Genomic DNA, 18710 nt, shown 5'->3' with positions numbered 1-18710 from the left:
ACTATATGGGTTTAGGAAGTCTCAGTAAAGTTTATTGGTGGCAATGTAAATCAATTATAATTAAAAACAAAACTAAACGAATTTGCCAAATGAATAAATTCTTAACAACTATTAATTGCCTATAACATATGTGGAAGACATGTTTAAAGATAACAATATTGATTTTCTTTGTAAATTAACTACAAAAATATAACTGTTAGGTCAATCTCCATTAATACCTGAAAATACAAATATAAGTTAAATAAGGTACAAAAGACTTGATAACATATATAACAGTCTATAAAACAAAGATAATTTTTAAACTGCTTGATTTACTTCATAAATGCTTTAAAAGCATTTTTTTTTTTTTTTACTTAAAACAGTACATGTTTTCTGCATCATACATGGAAGTTCACCTCCAGATGTCTTTTCTATCAAACACTTAAGTCTTTCTTCATTATCAAAATCCTAATTTTCACTCCTGGGTGGATTTCTCTTCCTTCGCAATTCTTTTTGTTACACCACTGAAATACTTCTCACGGAAGGAATTATGACCTTGGTAGAGCAGAAAATGATCACTGAGCAGGTGTGAATACTGGTCCCGGTTCTGGTTGGAAGGGAAAAAAAAATGTTGGCATCATTCCTTTAGTGAGCCTGCAACCAAAGCAGTCGTATACTCTAAGCAAATCTTACCCTGATGTACATTTGCTTTTCTTTTTTAAAAAAAAGTAAATATAAAAATATTTATTAAGCATCAGGCACTGGGGAGATTGGTAGTGGAGAAGTGAATAAATAAAGCATAGAGTACTATGAGCACTCCTCTAGAGTACACACGCTAGAAGGGCTACTCTGAAAAGGCAACAGGTGCTCCAAGGGCCCACTGACTTTTCTTCATTACCTGAATCATTTTCTGTACACATCATGATTGGCTATCCAAAGTATTTTCACTTACTTCACCTCATTTGCTCCTCACAACAATCCTCCAATATGGAGGACAACACTTTCCTTGCCCAGAGTAGGCAAAGAGACTCATTCCAGTTTATAGGAAGAACTATGACTGCCTCCTCATTCCCAGTTCAGCATACACTGAAATCATCCATGGTTATACAGAAGAACGAGCAAACCAAGAAGCTTCTACTCAAGAGAAAGATGCATACCAAAAAAAATTACTGCATCTGTATGATGTCAAACAGTAACACAAAATTCTCCAGGGGTACATCCATACACAGCCAGTGGAATAAAGGATTCTGGGCACAAAAAGAAGATTCAGGCTCAGCAGGAGATTTCTAAACTCTCACAAGTTTAAGACAAGTAAGGACTAGTACGTGCATGGACACAGAAAACACCAATCTGGGTTAGAATAGCACACATAATTTGGCATAGAATACTGAGGGAAGGAAAGATTGGTAGAAAACACTGAAACACTGGCTTCTCATTTAATTCTGAAAACCATTCCAAAGTATGAAAAAAAAATAATTAGAAATAAAATGTAACTTCTTTTGTACTTCTGTAAATTCACATTTACTTACACGTGGATTAATGTAATTCAGAGAAGAGGCTTTAGGTCTCAGTCCATAAGCAAAATGCCTAATTTTCATCCTGATTTCAATATCAAAATAGTACCTAAAATACCTTTAAAAATATAACAATCAGCTGGGCGTGGTGGCACACGCTTGTAATCCCTGCGCTTGGGAGGTAGAGACAGGTTCAAAGCCAGCCTCGCTGGCTTAAGAGACCCTGTTTCCAAATAAAAATATAAAAATAGGTCTGAGAGTGTAGCCCCAGAGGTAGAGGGGTTTCCAGAAACCCCAGTACCACCAAAAAAAATTAAAATTAAATAACAATCATCAAAACATTTTTGTGTTTTTACTTGTGTGAAATGAGTATCTTTATCCTTCTTCTCATATCTGACATTTAATATAAAGCCAGATTTAGCAAAAATATTGGCTTACTTACTTATTCAGAAGCTATTTTTGCAACATATATATTTTTTAAAATAACATATTAAATATTATGAGCCAGGTGTGGTGGCACACGCTTGTAATCCTAGCATTTGGAAGGCACAGACAAGAGGATCGCAGTTCGCGGCCAGCCTCAGCTACTTAGTGAGTCCCTTTGCAATTCAGTGAGACCCTGTTTCAAAAAATAAAGAATAAAAAAATAGTGCCAGGGTTGTAGTTCGGAGATAGAATGCCCCTCCCTGGGTTTCATCCCCAGTACCAAAAAAAAAAAAAAAATGTATTCCCAGATTTATATTGATCCATCGAAAATAAACAAGTAGCTACTTATATTACTTTATTACTTTGACACTTAAATGACTTAAATTACTTTATGACACTAAGTATGTTATAGTTCCAATTTCTGCAAGCACATGAAAACGTGCCATTGTTACTACTTTCAGGCTATACAATCCCCAGAAGATAAAATTTTATGCAGTCAAGTTGTAGTTATATAAAAGTAAAAACTTCCAAATAAATGGCCAATAAATGTATAAAAATGCTCAACATCATTAGCAATCAGATAAATGCAAATAAAAAATAACTTGAGATTTCACCTAACCCCAATTAAAATGGTATTCATTAAAAACACAAACAACAACAAATGCTGGCAAGGATGTGGAGAAGTAAGAACTCTAATACAGTGTTGACAGGACTGCAAATTAGTGCAAGCATTTTGTAAAAGAGTATGAAGGATCTTCAGAAGAATGGGAATTAATCTACCATTTGACCTAGCAATATAACTTCTAGGAATCTACCCAAAAGAATGGAAACCAAACTACCAGACTAATACATGCATATCACACAATTCACAACTGTCAAACTATGGAACTATCCAAGATGTCCATCAACAGATGAATGGATTACAAAACTCTGGGATATATACACATGGAATTTTACTCAGTCATAAAGAAAAACAAAATCAAACATGAGAAGGAGGTACGAAGAGGGAATGGGGTGGGAATTGGGTAAGGGCTAATTGAGTGATGAGTGCATGTATGCCTCTAACATTTTGTACCCCATTAAGATGTATGAGTACAATGCATCAATAAAAATTTTAAAAAGAAATAAAATCATGTCATTTGCAAGTACAAAATCATGTACATGTGGAATTTTACTTAGCCACAGAGAAGAAAAAAATCATGTCATTTGCAGGGAAATGCATGTAACTGCAGGAACATTATGCTAAGTGAGATTAGTCAGTCACAAAAAGTGAACAGTTGGATGTTCTCCCTAGTATGCAGAAACTACAGGGGAAATGGGACATAGGAGGGATTCCAAATAAAGAAGGAGAAACCATCGATGAGTAAAAAAAGGGGACCTAACTGAGGGAGATGGGAAAGTGAAGAGAGAAGCACCCTAATGCACATAATGTACCTTCACAAACTTATCAATGTCAGCCACTAAGCCGGGAGGGATAAGAGAATGAGGTAGGAAGTCGGGAAGGGCCAAATGAGTGACGTGTGCATGACGGCCTCTACCATCTTGCACCTCATCAATATGTAAGATTATGCCGGGCGTGGTGGCGCACACTTGTAATCCCCACGCTTGGGAGGCGGAGACAGGAGGATCACGCTGGTTCCGAGCCAGCCATGCTGGCTTAAGAGACCTTGTTTCCACATAAAAAAGTTAAAAAATAGGTCTGGGAGTGTAGCCTGTGGGAGTGTATCCCAGAGGTAGAAGGGCTTCCAGGAACCCCAGTACCACCAAAAAAAAAAAAAAAAAAAAGATTATAATACACTGATAAATTAAAAAAAAAAACACTCTGAACGGGGTGTGGTGACATACGCTTATAATCCCAGCGTTTAGGAGGCTGAGACAGGAGGATCGCACAGGTTCAAAGCCAGCCTCAGCTACTTAGTGAGGCTCTCAGCAACTTAGTGAGACCCTATTCCCAAATAAAATATAAAATAGGTCTGGGAGTATAGCCTGGAGGTAGAAAGCCTCTGGGTTCCACCCCCAGTAACACAAAAAACACAAAACACAAAAAAACTTTAAGGTCTTTGCTGAATGTTCAAAAAGCACATTTTGAGGTAGGAATGCAATTACTGCTTTAGAATATTTACTCTCTGTCCCTACTCTCTGACCAGAAACGGAGAGTAAATATTAAGATTTTGCAGGCCATTTGCTCTCTGTTGCAACTACCCAACTCTGACTTTAATGTAAAAACAGTCATAGAGCCGGGCATGGTTGCATGTTTCACCTGTTATCCCAATACTTGGGAGGCTAAGAAAGGAGGATTGCAGGTTTGAAGCCAGCCTCAGCAGCTTAGTGAGGCTCTAAGCAACTTAGTGAGACCCTGTTTCCAAATAAAATATAAAAATAGGTCTGAAAGTAAAAGGCCCCCGGGTTCTATCCCCAGTACCACACACACACAAAAAAAAGTCATAGATAACATGTACATTAAAAAGTGTGATCGTGTACCAATAAAACCACATTTATGAAAAAAGGTAACATTTAATATTTACTATAAGCCAAATCTATACTAAATGCTTTATATGCACTAACACAACTCATCAGACCTAAGTGACGTATACAGTACATCCCCATCTTACTGATGGAGAATTATTTCAGAGTCCACGCTTAAGGTATCTCATATGCCTTATGTCAGAGCTAGGTGTAGAGTAGTTCTGTTGACTCCAGAGACTACACACAGAACTACAACTTGATGAAGATTCTTCACTAAGAGAAAACTCAACTACAACTTAATGAGGCTTTCTTTGAGAGAGCTAACTTTTTTCCATCGTTCCCTCACAGATTTCTGGGAGTGATGAGCTAAGGCTTTGATAGCTGAGCTGTGTACTAAGAAAGGAACAGAGCTAGATCTGAAGCACTACTAGCTTAATTCTACTAACAGAATATATTTCAATGAGATAAAATTTTGCTGCCAGAAAGAAACATAAGGAACTACAGAGATGCTGAGAAATACCATAACCCTAAAAGTATATCGCTGATTTCACAGTTCCAAGTCTGGTTCACAACTCTGGATTGTACTCAGAACAATAACAATAGAAAGCAGTGTTCCAGATTTAACCTCAAGTTGTTCATTTTAACTTTTATCAAAAGTCTGAAAGAAGTGACATGTCTTAACAACTCCACTAGATATTCTATTTCTTTTTATGTGGATCATACTGAAAATGGCATACATTCAGACAGTGCTTGGTGCCCTCTCCCATTGCCCTTCCCCTTCCCTCCCCTCCCAACAATGAGTGTCCAGGTTGACCATGCTACATTCATACTTTTACACATATTCAGATGTAGCTCCTCAATTAATCAACCTCCACCTTCTTCCTCTCCTACCCTTCTTTCTAGCTTTGCTGAGGTTTCCCCTCCATTATCTGGTATCCCTCTGGTATCCCAAATACCCCCTAGTTTCGCATATTAGAGAAAACCTATGTCCCTTCTCTTTCTGTGCTTGGCTGATCTCACTTAACATAATGTTCTCCAGGTCTTTCTATCTTCTTACAAATGACATGATTTCTACTCATCAAAGGAAACCATCAAGAACCTAAAGAGAAAGCCTACAGAATGGGAGAAAACCTTTGGGCCACCACTCTGATAGAGGGCTAATATCCAGAATATACAAGAGCTCAAAAGACTCTACATTAGCAAGACAACCCAATCAAGAAATGGGCAACTGAATTGAAGAGACACTTCACAAAAGAAGAGATACAAATGGCCAATAGATACATGAAAAAATACATCATTAGCCATCAGGGAGAGGCAAATGAAAACTACCCTGAGATTCCATCTAACCCCAATCAGAGTGGCAAGGATAAAGAAATCAAATAACAAATGCTGGCGAGGATGTGGGGAAAGAGGAACTCTTTTACATTATTAGTGGGAGTGCAAATTAGTTCAGCCATTATGGAGGAGATCAGTGTGGAGATTCCTTAGAAAACTGGGAATGGATCCACCATATGATTCGACTATATTACTCCTGGATATCTTTCCAAAGGAGTTGAAATCAAAGAACTACAGTAACATATGCATATCCATGTTCATAACAGCACAATTCGTAATAGCCAAAATATGGACCCAACCTAAGTCTCTCTTCATCAACAGATGAATGGATTGCAAAATTATGGGAAATACACACAATAGAATTCTAATCAGCTATAAAGAAGAACAAAATCATGCTATTTGCAAGATAGAAAGACCTGGATATTCTAAATTCTATTCTTATATCAAATAAAATCATTAGAAAATTTGCCTACTTTCTGAGCTACATCTGCTTAATCCTGGCAGAAGTTATTTTCTTTGGTTATGTCTAAAAAGTTATCCCATGGCCACCATCTCTCCTCCTGCTATTCTTCCCCTCACAGCTCTTAGCATCACTCACCCTTCAATGACTCTAGTCTATTTTCCACATTGAGACCAAATCTAATTTATTCAACTGCAAATTTAATAAGCCACTACTTGGCTAAAATCCAAATGAGTTCAAATTTTCCCCAATCCTCAGGCTTTTCCCTTAACATGTGGCTGTTAAGTTCATTACACATCAGTCTGTTGATGGACATCTAGCTTGTCTCTTCTGTAAAGAGGAGATAGAACAAAGGTCAGGCAACAAAGTTCCTTCAGCTCTGCCCTCTGTCCTCCCCATGGCTCTCACAGGCCATGCAAGGTCACCTCCTGCTCAAAATATATTGCAGATAATTTTATGGCATATTCTAGAGTTGTAGACATGAGGAGAAGAAGGTGGAGCAGACACATGTGGTTCTGGGGGCTGAGGCACATCACGACCTAAGCCGCTGGCTCGCAGCTCACGGGGGAGTAGAGGACAAATGCTGAGACACAACAGAAGGCAGGCTTTCCTCCGGACCAAAGAGAACCAAATAAAATAGCTTATTTTTTACCTGAAAAAGACAAATAAGGCAAATTGCAGATAAAAAAAAAAAAAACAGGAAACAAAGAGTAGAATCATAGATGCAAAACAAAGAGCAGAAGCCTGAAAAATCCCAAAGTAACAATTAAAACCTGTGATAAGGATTATCAAGAAAAACATTTACGGGCCGGGAGTGGTGGCGCACGCTTCAGAGACAGGAGGATAGCCCAGGTTCGAAGCCAGCCTCACTGGCTTAAAAAACCCTGTTTCCAAAGAAAAATATAAAAAATAGGTGTCTGGGAGTATAGCCCGGAGGTAGAAGGGTTTCCAGGAACCCCCAGTACCACCAAAAAAAAAAAAAAAAATAGAAGAAAAAAAAAAAGGAAAGAACATTTACAAGCCGGGCATGGTGGCACACATCTATAATCTCACCATTTAGGAGGCTAAGACAGGAAGATCGCAATTCGCAGCCAGCCTCAGCTACTTAGTGAGGTCCTTTCCAACTCAGTGATACTGTTTCAAAAATTAAGAATAAAAAATAGGGCTAGGGGTGTAGCTCAGGGGTAGAATGCCTCTGAGTTCCAACCCCCAGTAATTAAAAAATAACAAAAAAAGAAAAACATTTACTAGTTATAGTAATCTTTATCTGAAGAGTTATACCTCAAAATTCCCTCCAAATATATTGAAAAAAAATACTACCTTAACTAGAACTGTATGTTCTGTTGAGTGCCATGGGACACAGTGGTAAAACATGTGTGCTCCTGAAAACGTTGGAACAGACCACTGACTAAGCAATGTAAACTGTGGGAAGAACCCCTATTTGCTTTCAAAGGTAACAAAGAAGAATCAGTAAGACAAGAGTATTTGGGTACTGTGCTGGAATGCTCCCTTCTACCATACCCATTGCCCCTGAAAGTGGAACAAAACATTTGTAAAGAAACTCCTAGAAAAGCCAAAAGCTCCAAACCCCTTGCGAAGTCAAGAATGTATCAGAAGTCATTCTATTACCCACCAGCATGAAGTCCTGCTTCAGGGGAAGCCAGACACTCCATAAATTTTGGCTGATGTAGAAAGGTCATGGTTCATAAAATGTTCCTTATGAAACATTTGGAGTGTTTTTAGTCTAAAACATATCACCATATACACAGAATCATACATATAATTACCAAATACTGATACCACATATTCAAAATATACCCAGGCTGTGTGAAATGCATTCTACTATACAGAACATTCAGAATTTAAGTTATGGTAGTGCTGAAGAACACGGAAAATTCAACTTGTTTTCTCTTTTCTCTGCCACTCTTTCATCCTATCTTTAGTTTACTTTACCAGAGCTCACACTTGAGATGATGATATTCAACTCTACATATTTTTCATCACCTTTTCAAGGCCCTTCTCTATTCGCATTCCCAGCCCATCTCCACCAGGAATATCTGCCTTTTTTTTTTTCCAGCTTGGTATCTCCAAGGCCAAAGTGTTTGCTTAAAAGAAGAAGAGCATCCTCAAGCAATATGAACTTTGATCTCTTTTCATTCACTCAAGCTTGCCCTGGTATTTGATTTTTGGTTTATCTAACATATCTAAATCTGTCTACTACTATCAATTATGATATAATCTGGGTTTTACCAATTTTTAGTAAACAAATACTTGAGGTAAAATAAAAACACAGAGAATTGGGAGATGTCAAAACAGAAAAATATGCTGATGAAAGATTAAGGCAATCTTCCTTAAATTTCCAACTACTTGTAGTAATCAAGGAGAAATGAATAAAATATTAATACTATTGATTATACTATTGCTTAACATCATTGAACTAAGCAATTTAGAATTTCTGTAGAAAAATCTGGACTAGACACAAATAGAATAGAAATATACAGCTTTCAGACCTCTCATTTATCCTTGTAAGAAAATGAGCTGCTATAATTAATATACAAGTTATGATTCAAGAAAGGAATATATATTTGCTACCAATGTGTTTTATGTAAAGTTGATTACTTAAATTTCTGCATCTTCTCATAGCAGATTATAATCTAAACTTTACAGATAGAGAAACAGAGACTGAAAGAAAGGGTTCAAATAATCTGCCCAAAGTCACAAAGCCAGTAGGCAGCAGAATCAGAATATCAGCCTAAGCCGGGCATGGTGGCACACACTTGTAATCCCCGCACTTGGGAGGCTGAGACAGGAGGATCGCACAGGTTCGAAGCCAGCCTCAGTTACTTAGTGAGGCTTTCAGCAACTTAGCGAGACCCTGTTTCTAAATAAAATATTTTTTAAAAAGGTCTGGGAGTATAGCCCGGAGGTAGAAAGCCTCTGGGTTCCACCCCTAGTACCACCAAAAAAAGAATACCAGCCTAAATCCAACTGCAAAAAGCTCATGCTTTTTTAACTGCTTTTTTTTTTTTTTTTTGTGTGTGTGTGTGTGTGTGTGTGTGTGTGTGTGTGTGGTACTGGGGATGGAACCCTTCTACCTCTGGGCTACACTCCTAGACCTATTTTTATATTTTATTTAGAAACAGGGTCTCTTAAGCCAGCAAGGCTGGCTTCAAACCTGCACAATCCTCCTGTCTCTGCCTCCCAAGTACAGGGATTACAGGAGTACACCCAGCTTAATTGCTTTTTTTTTTTTTCAGTAGAAATTACATCAATAAAATGGGTAAAGAGTTAACTTCCCACATGGAAGATTAGTGGGCCGTTCAAAATGGAGTTTGACATTTAGAGGACATTCCTCACTGAACAGCTACGCCATGGTAGCGCATATTTCAGATCTAAACTTTTAGACAGAACCCCTTTAACCACTGTCCCACCCAACCAATTTCCTGTCCTATCAGTACAGCTAATTCTAAACATAAACCACTCTAGGAATTCTAGCACACTTGCCAAAGAAACCAAAGGAAGCCCCACAGAGCTGTAGTTCACTTGTTTGTGTACACTACCCTCTGCTGGCCAAGGGAGATGAGGCCTCCTTACAGGATTTCCTGATGTGGACTGAATAGTCCATCCTAGCAGACAATCCTGACAGGAGCTCCCTGCAAGTCCTCACTGCTGTAGACATCCAGAGGCACAGCTCCACAACAAGACAGCCTTCTTCCTCAGGGAACATCAGATTTTTCCTTTAAAGGATGAAGCTGAAATACACAAATGCTTAATCATCTCAGTGATTCTAAAGTATATCACTCATCTGTGCCCAAACTAGAACTGCAAATTACTCTCTGGAACATTTAAGAAAAAATACATAAAGTACCTTGTATTCAGGTTAATCCTTCATTACTATTTAGAACTGTATGTCAAAGAGTAAACCAGTAAGAAAAATTAAAAGATGCTAAAAGGAAAGTGTTCAGTGACTTCTCCTTGAAAAAATTTAATATAAAAAAGAATACAGTCTCAAGAAAGAAAACAAAACTTTATGTTCTATAGTAACAACTGAAGCTGACAGTTTAAGTGAGACTAATGACACTCTGGATGATACCATAAGAAAACAAATTTTTTAAAGTGTTTCTTCCCAGGCATGGTGGTGCACACCCATATTCCCAGTACTTGGGAGGCTGACACATAAGGATCATAGATTCTTAATAAGACAAGCCTCAGCCTAGTGAAAGCCTGTTTCAAAATAAAAAGTGCTGGGGGGATAGGTCAAAGGTAGAATGACTCTGGGTTCAAATCCTCAAATCCTATACCAAAAAAAAAAAAAAAAAGAAAAGAAAGGAAAAAAGAAAGAAAGAAAGAAAGAAAGAAAGAAAGAAAGAAAGAAAGAAAGAAAGAAACTTTTTCAAATTAACTGTCATAAACTTCTTAGACTATAAAGAAACTAAAGTTTTTTCACTAGGAACTCCATTTAGGTAAAACTATCTTTCTAGTTATAGCCTTCTGTCAGAAATTTGCCATTCTCTTGTAATCATCTCCTCCTTATATAAATAAAGGGGTGTTAGATTTTTCACAGTAGGTCCATTTGGTGCTATTCTGGTTTGCCTGTTAAGAGAAATGAAGCCCAGGTATCATAGAATTAAAATAGTTTTGTCCCACTGATTTCTGAAGAGTAACATTATGGTAATGATGCAGGTCAGGATATTTCAAGCAAGAAACTTCTGGCTAGCCATAACAACCTGTTCAGCTCTTCCTTCAAAAAGATGATTTAAATACTGCTGGATATGATTATTTTCATTTTCAATAGACCCAAAAAAGGAACTGAACAGCTATAACTCATTCTATAAGTATTTACTTAGTAGTAAGCAAAATAATCAAAGTCCTATGAATTCACAAAGCTTATTGTATGCTGGTGGGAGAGAGAGAGAGACATTGGACTATATATATCTTGGATATATATTGGACTTACTATGATTAAACACTAGGAAGAACAGGGTAGCATGAGAATATAGAGATATACTTATTTGGAGTGGGTGAAAGAGAAGAAGAAAGCTTCCTAAGGAAGTGACATGTATGTGAAACCTAAAGAATGAATTAAACTTCCTTAGAGAAAAGAAGAAAATATTATAGCTGAGACTTGGAGGAGTCCATCCTGGGAAGAGAAGGAGCTCATGGGGTTTAGGCTTGGAAAACAAAAGGGAAGGTGACACAAAATGAAACTTGTGACAGGACAGGAGTAGGTGGCAGGGGTGGAGGGGAGGCTGGAGGTTATATGAAGGATCTGAAATTTTATTCTAAATTCCATTGAAAGTCATTGGGGAACTTCACCATCTATTTACATTCTGAAAGATACTCTGACCACTGAGTAGAAAAGGAAATAGAGGCCGAATTTATAGAAGCAGGGAAGCCTGTTAGACTATTACAGCAGCTGACAAAAGTGGCAGGTTATCATCATCCTTCAATTAAAGAAGAATAAAAATTTTTGAAAGAAAACTATCATCCACTCATTTGCCTCAAGCCAGATTTCTGAAAAGACATCCTTACTCCTAACTCCAATCACCACCAAGTCTGCCATGCCTACCTCTCCCAGCTCTGAATTTTATCGTGTCTTCTACAATCTCCAGTTCTCCTGCCCTTGGATTACAGTTTCATCATCGTTGCATGATCAGTCCAGAAGCCTCCTCGCTGGTATCACAATACATATCTACATATTGAAGGTAGAGTGACCTTCCAAAAACATGATTTCTGCCACTCTCCTAACTAACCCCCCTCACTGGCTTGTCCTCACTGACAGGATAAACCTGAAACTAGCCAAGTACGGTTCTTTCCATGCTGGGCATCCTTTCTTCAACTGATCCTCTCCCAAATTCTCAAAATTGCAGGGCTCCCTGCATGCCCCATAACCCTTCTCATGCCACTGTACAGTGATGGCTTCCTGCCTGGCCTGGTGGCACATGCCTGTAATCTCAGTACTTAGGAAGCTGAGACATGAGGACTACAGGTTCAGGGCCAGACTACAAAACCCAACACTTCATGTTGGAACTGCCTGGTGACCATTTTTCCTGATGTACAAGTTCTCTAAGGATAAGGACTAAACCTAGTCAGTTTAGCCCAACACTTGACTATGGTCCCATGAACACATGATGAGTAGTCAAAGCCATGGCCTTCCCCTCAAGAGACCTGTAATCAAGGGGGAAAAATGGACAAAAATAGGAAAGGTTCATGGACGTAAAACCATTAAAACAACATAGCTTTCTTTCCCATTTCTCACCTTTTCCAAAATTTCACCCATCCTCAAATTCTTATATTATCTGTCCATTCACTCTTAGCAAAAAGTCAGTCATAAAGTATGCATCTCTTCAACTTCCTACCCACACTCACTTCCTACTATAAATGAGCTCCTACCAACTTACCTCTAAAGCTTCATCTCATATTTCTCCTTATCCACCTTCTGCCAAAAGCCCCAAAATCTACCTCATGGTGTCTTTACTACTAAGAGTGAATTTCACAGAACCAACAAGAAGTCAATGGAAATACCTAAAGGTTAATCACCAATGTATAAACTAAGTCTTCTATAGAAATAGTGCATCTCCCCTTTCTAGGAGATGAAATTGCAGGACTCTAACGTCACTCAGCAGAAAACCAAACAGCTTCTATTTTAACTGCAAGTCAGGTTTAAGTTGTGCTTTTACTCACTGACAGTTCCTGATAATGAGATAATGATTTCTTCTACCTCACTAGTATTAACCTTAAGTCATTTATATTCTCAAAGTGACAGCAAATTTACACAAAACAGCAGTTTCATTGCAAATAGTTGTATACAGATGGCTTATGAAACTTACTCCACGATAAGTGAAAACCAATGATGCTGTCATCACACTGAATGCCATCAAGCCAGTGGCGTTCTTCTCCTTTTGTCAGCACTGATTTTAAGATTCGAGGAACTGACTTAAGCTATGATAATACACTCTGAAGTAAATGCGAGGAGCAAGGCAAAGAGATGGAAGCGAAAAGCAGCAGGTTGATTTTCTTTTTTGTAATCAGCTAAGAGTGAAATGAAATGTAAATGATAGTGCTGAATATAATGGGCCTCAGTTCAGCTGCAGGGTAATTACCCATGTCCGGCTTTTGTTTAAAAATCCTGCTCTTCTTATCAAAGCTCCTCACTGTTCTACATCTGGTACTGGACAGTAGCTATAGAAACCACTGTGCTAAAGTTATACAACTATAAACAGCACTAGGCCATTTCCAAACCAAGGACAACCAGGTCAAAAGTCTGTTAAGAGAAATCTCTAGCCTAATTCTTAATGAGAATAGGTAAGGTTGGAAATCTTTATCCCTGAATTAGGAATTTACATTTATCCTATTCTTGAAAAAAATTCATTACTCTGTAAGATACTGAATTACCTAGACTATGAAAATATTTTAATGCATATTAAAGTCTTCATATCTAGAGTTCTAAAAAGAAATGACAATTAACAATTGAACTTTGACATCTAGCACTCAGCACATAATTTCTTTCTAATTATAAAGAGAACATTGTGGAAATTCATGCTTATCATAATGATATGGAAGTATTAGTATTTTTTACATGCTATCTATTAAAATCTGTAATTTTATAATATTGAAAACCTAATCACAAATATTAAAATAACAGAGGCAACATACCAGATAAAAATTTAGTGGCAATTTATTAATTACTATATCTCATATATAGTTAATACTGAAAAGACTCTTGTTTACCTTCTTAGGCAGCAAAGAATGAATAATAGGCAAAAGCATATACAAACATGCCATATACACTGCTTCACTCTTTTTTTTTTTTTTTTTTGGTAATGGGGATTGAACTCAGGGAGACTACTTGTGGACTAAACCCCCAGTCCTCTTTATGTTCTATTTATTTATTTTTATTTTCTTATTTTGTGTGTGTGTGTGGTACTGGAGATTGAACCCAGAGGCATTCTACCTCCAAGCTATACCCCCAGCCCTTCTTTAAAAAAATTTTGTTTTGAAATAGGGTATCACTTGGTTCTGAAGAATCTTGCTAAGTGGTTAAGGCTAGTCTTGAACCTGCAACCCTCCTGTCTCAACCTCCCAAGTACTGGAACTGCAGGCATGAGCTATCACAGCCAGCTCCTTCACTTTATGTATTCCTCTCCTAGATGACTTTTTTAGATTTCCACAATCCATTTAAAGAGAAATAAAACTGAATATGCATTTAAATAAAGATAAAGCCAGGCATAGTGGTACACACGTATAACTCCTGTACCTGGGAGGCTGAGACAGAAGGATCACGGGTTTTATATAATTTAAATAATTCTACCTTATCTTTAATCTTTCCTAGTTTTACTCAAAAGGGAACTACACATAGTCCTGGCAAGATATAGGCCAAAAAAATCACAGAATATCTTAAAAGCAAGCATCAGTCAGAAAGGAACTATCTCCAATTCAAATAGCTACCAAAGAAAAACACAATAACATTAATTCCAGGTTAGAATAATGGATAATAAAAATAGGCACAAGCATTATGTCAGCAAAACACCACAGTTTATGATTAGCAACCCTAATACCATTGTACTGTGTAGACTGAGGCATGTAAACAGCAATTACTTGCACTTCAACTCACACATAAGTCATTTTCTCAATATCTATTCTTTCCTTTCCTCATTTAAAGGAAGTTGTTTTGATGTTATTGGTTCTTTTTCCCTTTACAACTCCAAAATCTTTCAGTCCTTCAGTCAAAGCCCTCATTTTCAGACATACTTCATTCTCATTAATGCATTCATCAGCTTCAAGTTTCTGGACCCTTTCACTAAATCCAAAATAAAAAATTACATAAACTTTCAACACCTGCCATTATGACCTTCTAATATTTCTTCCTTTCTTGGTACTGAGAATTAAGCCTACAGGCATCTAACTCTAAGCTAGCCCCCACGCCCATTTTTGTTTTTATTTTGAAACAGAGTCATGCTAAGTTTCTGAGGGTCTCGCTAAGTTGCCAAGGCTATCCTCAAACCTGCAATCCTTCTGTCTCAGCCTCTCATGCCCTCCTGGATCAATATTCCTTATTTTAAATCATCCAAACTATACTTAGTGGCTATACAAAAATGGCCACTAACTTACACAATACAATTTACATGTAAATTAATATCCACATAATGTCTAGAATTAAGTTACCTATACTTCAGTACTCCAAAAAGGACTAGGAGAATAAAGCAGCATGTCAGGGAAATAAGTAAAAAAAAAAAAAAAAAAAAAAAAAGTAGGATACATATGGCCGATTTAATGTGATCATTATTTGTTTTCTGTGGTACTGGGGATGAAATCCAGGAGCATTCTACCTAGAGATATACTCCCAGCCCTATTTTATTCTTTTATTTTGAAAAAGTGTCTTATTAAGTTGGGCCTCCCTAAGTAGCTGAGGCTGGCAATAAGACTGTGATTCTCCTGTCTCAGCCTCCCCAGTCACTGGGATTATAACCATGAGCCACCATGCCCAGCTTTTGATGGTCATTTAAAAGTTATTTGCATTTAAACAAGTATATATCACAGCAGATTAGGTGCATGAATTTAATAACATCCCAAGAAAACCTTGAAAAGGTCTATTTTGAGCACACTATCACCTGCCCAAGTGGATTCTGAGAAAGTTACCATTTTTAGATGACTTTCACTGAAGACATAGCTATTATACAAAGATGTAGGTATTACACTACTACTTTATAGTTTTAGGGATTAGTATTTTTATCCAATGAATATTATATGCAATAATGTTTCATAACAATAACTGCAATCATACACAGTAGCCTCAATTACAGGTATCAAAAGATAAATTAATCACTAGTAAAATATATCACATTCTGCCATGACTCCATGAGCATCACTAGGTTTGAAAAAAAAATGACAATCTAAAAGGAGCTAGTAACTCAGAATACTTACCTTTTATCTATGTGTTTATTTTTATGGGACTGGCTAGGAATTGAATTTAGGGCCTTGCACATGTTAGACAAGCTATACCTTTAGCCACTAGAATATTTACCTTTTACTATTGGAATATTCTAAAGGTAGAAAAATGGCAAAATAATGTAGAAGAAGGACAAAGAGTTTCAAGTACAAAAAGAAGTTCTGGTCTCAGCTTGACACTATTTAAGTAGCTAGGATAGACCTAGGTCACTTCCTCATCTCTAAAATGGGCAAAATAAGAAGTTCAAATGGATGGGAATATTTTATAAACAATAAAACATTATAAAAGTGTTACTTTTCATTCATTTATCTTTCAGAACATATCAATAGGGAATAATGACAACCAGTGTGCTCTTCCTATCAGACATCTTTATAATTTTAACATGGCTATCAAGAATTTCCTTCTTCATTACTTGTGTACAATAAACAAACAAAACTATAGCTAATAAATATACACAATTGTATAAAATATCCCATGTTCTTTAAAGAAGTTATAACATGTCAAATGGGCCGAAAGTTATATACTGAAGTTAAACTTTAAAAGTTACATATTAAAAATAAAGCAACACGGTACACAAACATGTAAAAATCTAAAGTAATAGTCTCTGACAAAATCAACAATGCTGAAAAAGCCTGAGAATAATTTGTTAGAATGTGAGAGAACTGTTTGACAATTTTATGTCATCACTTGCTTATAAAAGATTGAGATCTTGCTATAATTATATACATTCTACTCCATACAAATAGAAGGGAGAAATGAAATAATTAAAAACCAAACATGATAAATTTAACATACGATGTAGTTATGATGTATATATATCATATATATATATATATATATCCTATATCCTATATATAGGATAGTATATTCCTTACCAGTTAAACTTCACTGATTAGATTTTATTTTCTAAAGCAAAGACCATCTTTAAAAATGACATGTATATTAGACTTTTTCTTGTTTTCTAAAATGAATTTCAAAAGGACAAAAGTAAAATGATAAAAGGAAACCAGGCAAAATCAATATTGCCTTTAGAGTTAAAAGTATAAAAAAAAACTGGCCTTATTTAACATTTTAATATGGAATAAATTTTCCAAAGGCCTATTTTTTTACTTGAGTTTGAAGTAAATATAGTCATGAAAATATTATAAATCTGGAGAAATAATACTAAGCTCTCTTAAACAAATTAAACTCAGGAGAAAGCAAGTATGAAATTAGTCCACAATGTATCTTTTTATTCTTACAGAAAGGTTTATTACATATTTTAATTATAAAAGTAAAATATATTTCCTATATATATAAAAATTATATATATATAAAAATTTCCTATATATATATAAAAATGGGCATGTGGAAAAATTTAACCCACAATGGAGCTTAAATTTTAAATTTTCCATTAAAATAGAAATGGCTGATTTATTATGTGCCTTTATTAGTTATTAAACAACTTCATACCTGTCAAATGCTTTGTAATACTATTCATATAGGCTACAACATAAGAATGCTGGTGTCATTTATTTTAGTTTTTATTTCTAAAACTTGAAACTATAAAAATCAAAGGTAATAGTTTTATTTTTCCCAATACTATTCATATACCTAGCATATAATTGTTAGTTATCAACATTTCTATCTCCAATGATTATCTTCAACGATGTTATTTCTAAAAGCTGCAATATTACTATTTGCATTATTAAATGCCTCTTTCCTCAGGATACTAGAACACAAGCACTCACACAAGAAGCAGCTAACCAGAAAAGGATGGGAAAGAAGCCTACTCCAACATACAGCAGGAGTCTCTTATTCAGTGTGATAAACATTGATTATGACTAGCATTAAGGACTAACCTGTGCCCCATCCCTTCAATTCACACTTTAAAGCCCTAAAGTGACTGCATTTGGAGATAGAGTTTTTAAGGATTTAATCATGGGTAAATGACGTCCTAAGAGTGGGGCCTCATCCAGTAGAACTGGTGTCCTTTTACAAAGAGAAAGAGACACTAAAGGTCAACTGCACAGAACAAAAACATTGTGAGGACACAGAGGGAGGGTAGACTTCTGCAGCCAGGAAGAGAAGCCAGCCATATTTGCTTTGTAAATACATTAAACATCTTCTTTTAACTTAAAAAATATGTATATTGACTTATCAATCCTACAAACATTTCTAGTTTGAGCTTCGGCAAGATGACATAGAACTTAAAAGACAGCAATCTGGGTCCAGAAAACTAGATTATGATCACATTTTTGCCAAACCATTAGGAATTCAATTGTTTTTTAGGACCTCACTTTATCTGTCTTTTAAAACCCTCAGCTTAGTTTTAATAAAAATGACAGCTTGCCGGGCTTGGTGACACAAGTTTGTAATCCCAGCATTTGGGAGGCTGAAACCGAAGGTCTGTGGTTCCGGACAGCTTCAGCTACTTAGTGAGGCCCTCTGCAACTCAGTGAGACCTGGTTTCAAAATAAAGAATAAAAAATAGGGCAGGGGGTGTAGCTCAGAGGTCAAATGTCCCTGGGTTCTATCCCCAGACCCGCAAAAAAAAAAAAAAGACAGCTTTATCCTTACCATTATTTCACTAGTCTAACAG

At 36.5% G+C, this 18710-nt stretch overlaps 1 protein-coding gene across 4 annotated transcripts in view; it reads right to left on the bottom strand.

The window, feature by feature from the left end:
* Positions 1–454: 454 nt before the first annotated feature.
* TRMT11 (tRNA methyltransferase 11 homolog) overlaps positions 455–18710 on the bottom strand; it is a gene marked incomplete at both ends in the record, with an annotated part of 58499 nt that continues 40243 nt past the window's right edge. For all 4 annotated transcript variants that reach the window (XM_080700631.1, XM_080700632.1, XM_080700633.1 and 1 more), the window contains one exon: positions 455–586. In XM_080700631.1, coding sequence (XP_080556757.1) covers positions 455–586 — 132 coding nt within the window. The remainder of the gene's footprint in view (positions 587–18710) is intronic.

The sequence above is a fragment of the Muscardinus avellanarius genome (assembly GCF_963383645.1).
Source record: "Muscardinus avellanarius genome assembly, chromosome: 8".
Classification (NCBI taxonomy): domain Eukaryota; kingdom Metazoa; phylum Chordata; class Mammalia; order Rodentia; family Gliridae; genus Muscardinus; species Muscardinus avellanarius.
This window is presented reverse-complemented; position numbering and strand designations above follow the sequence as displayed.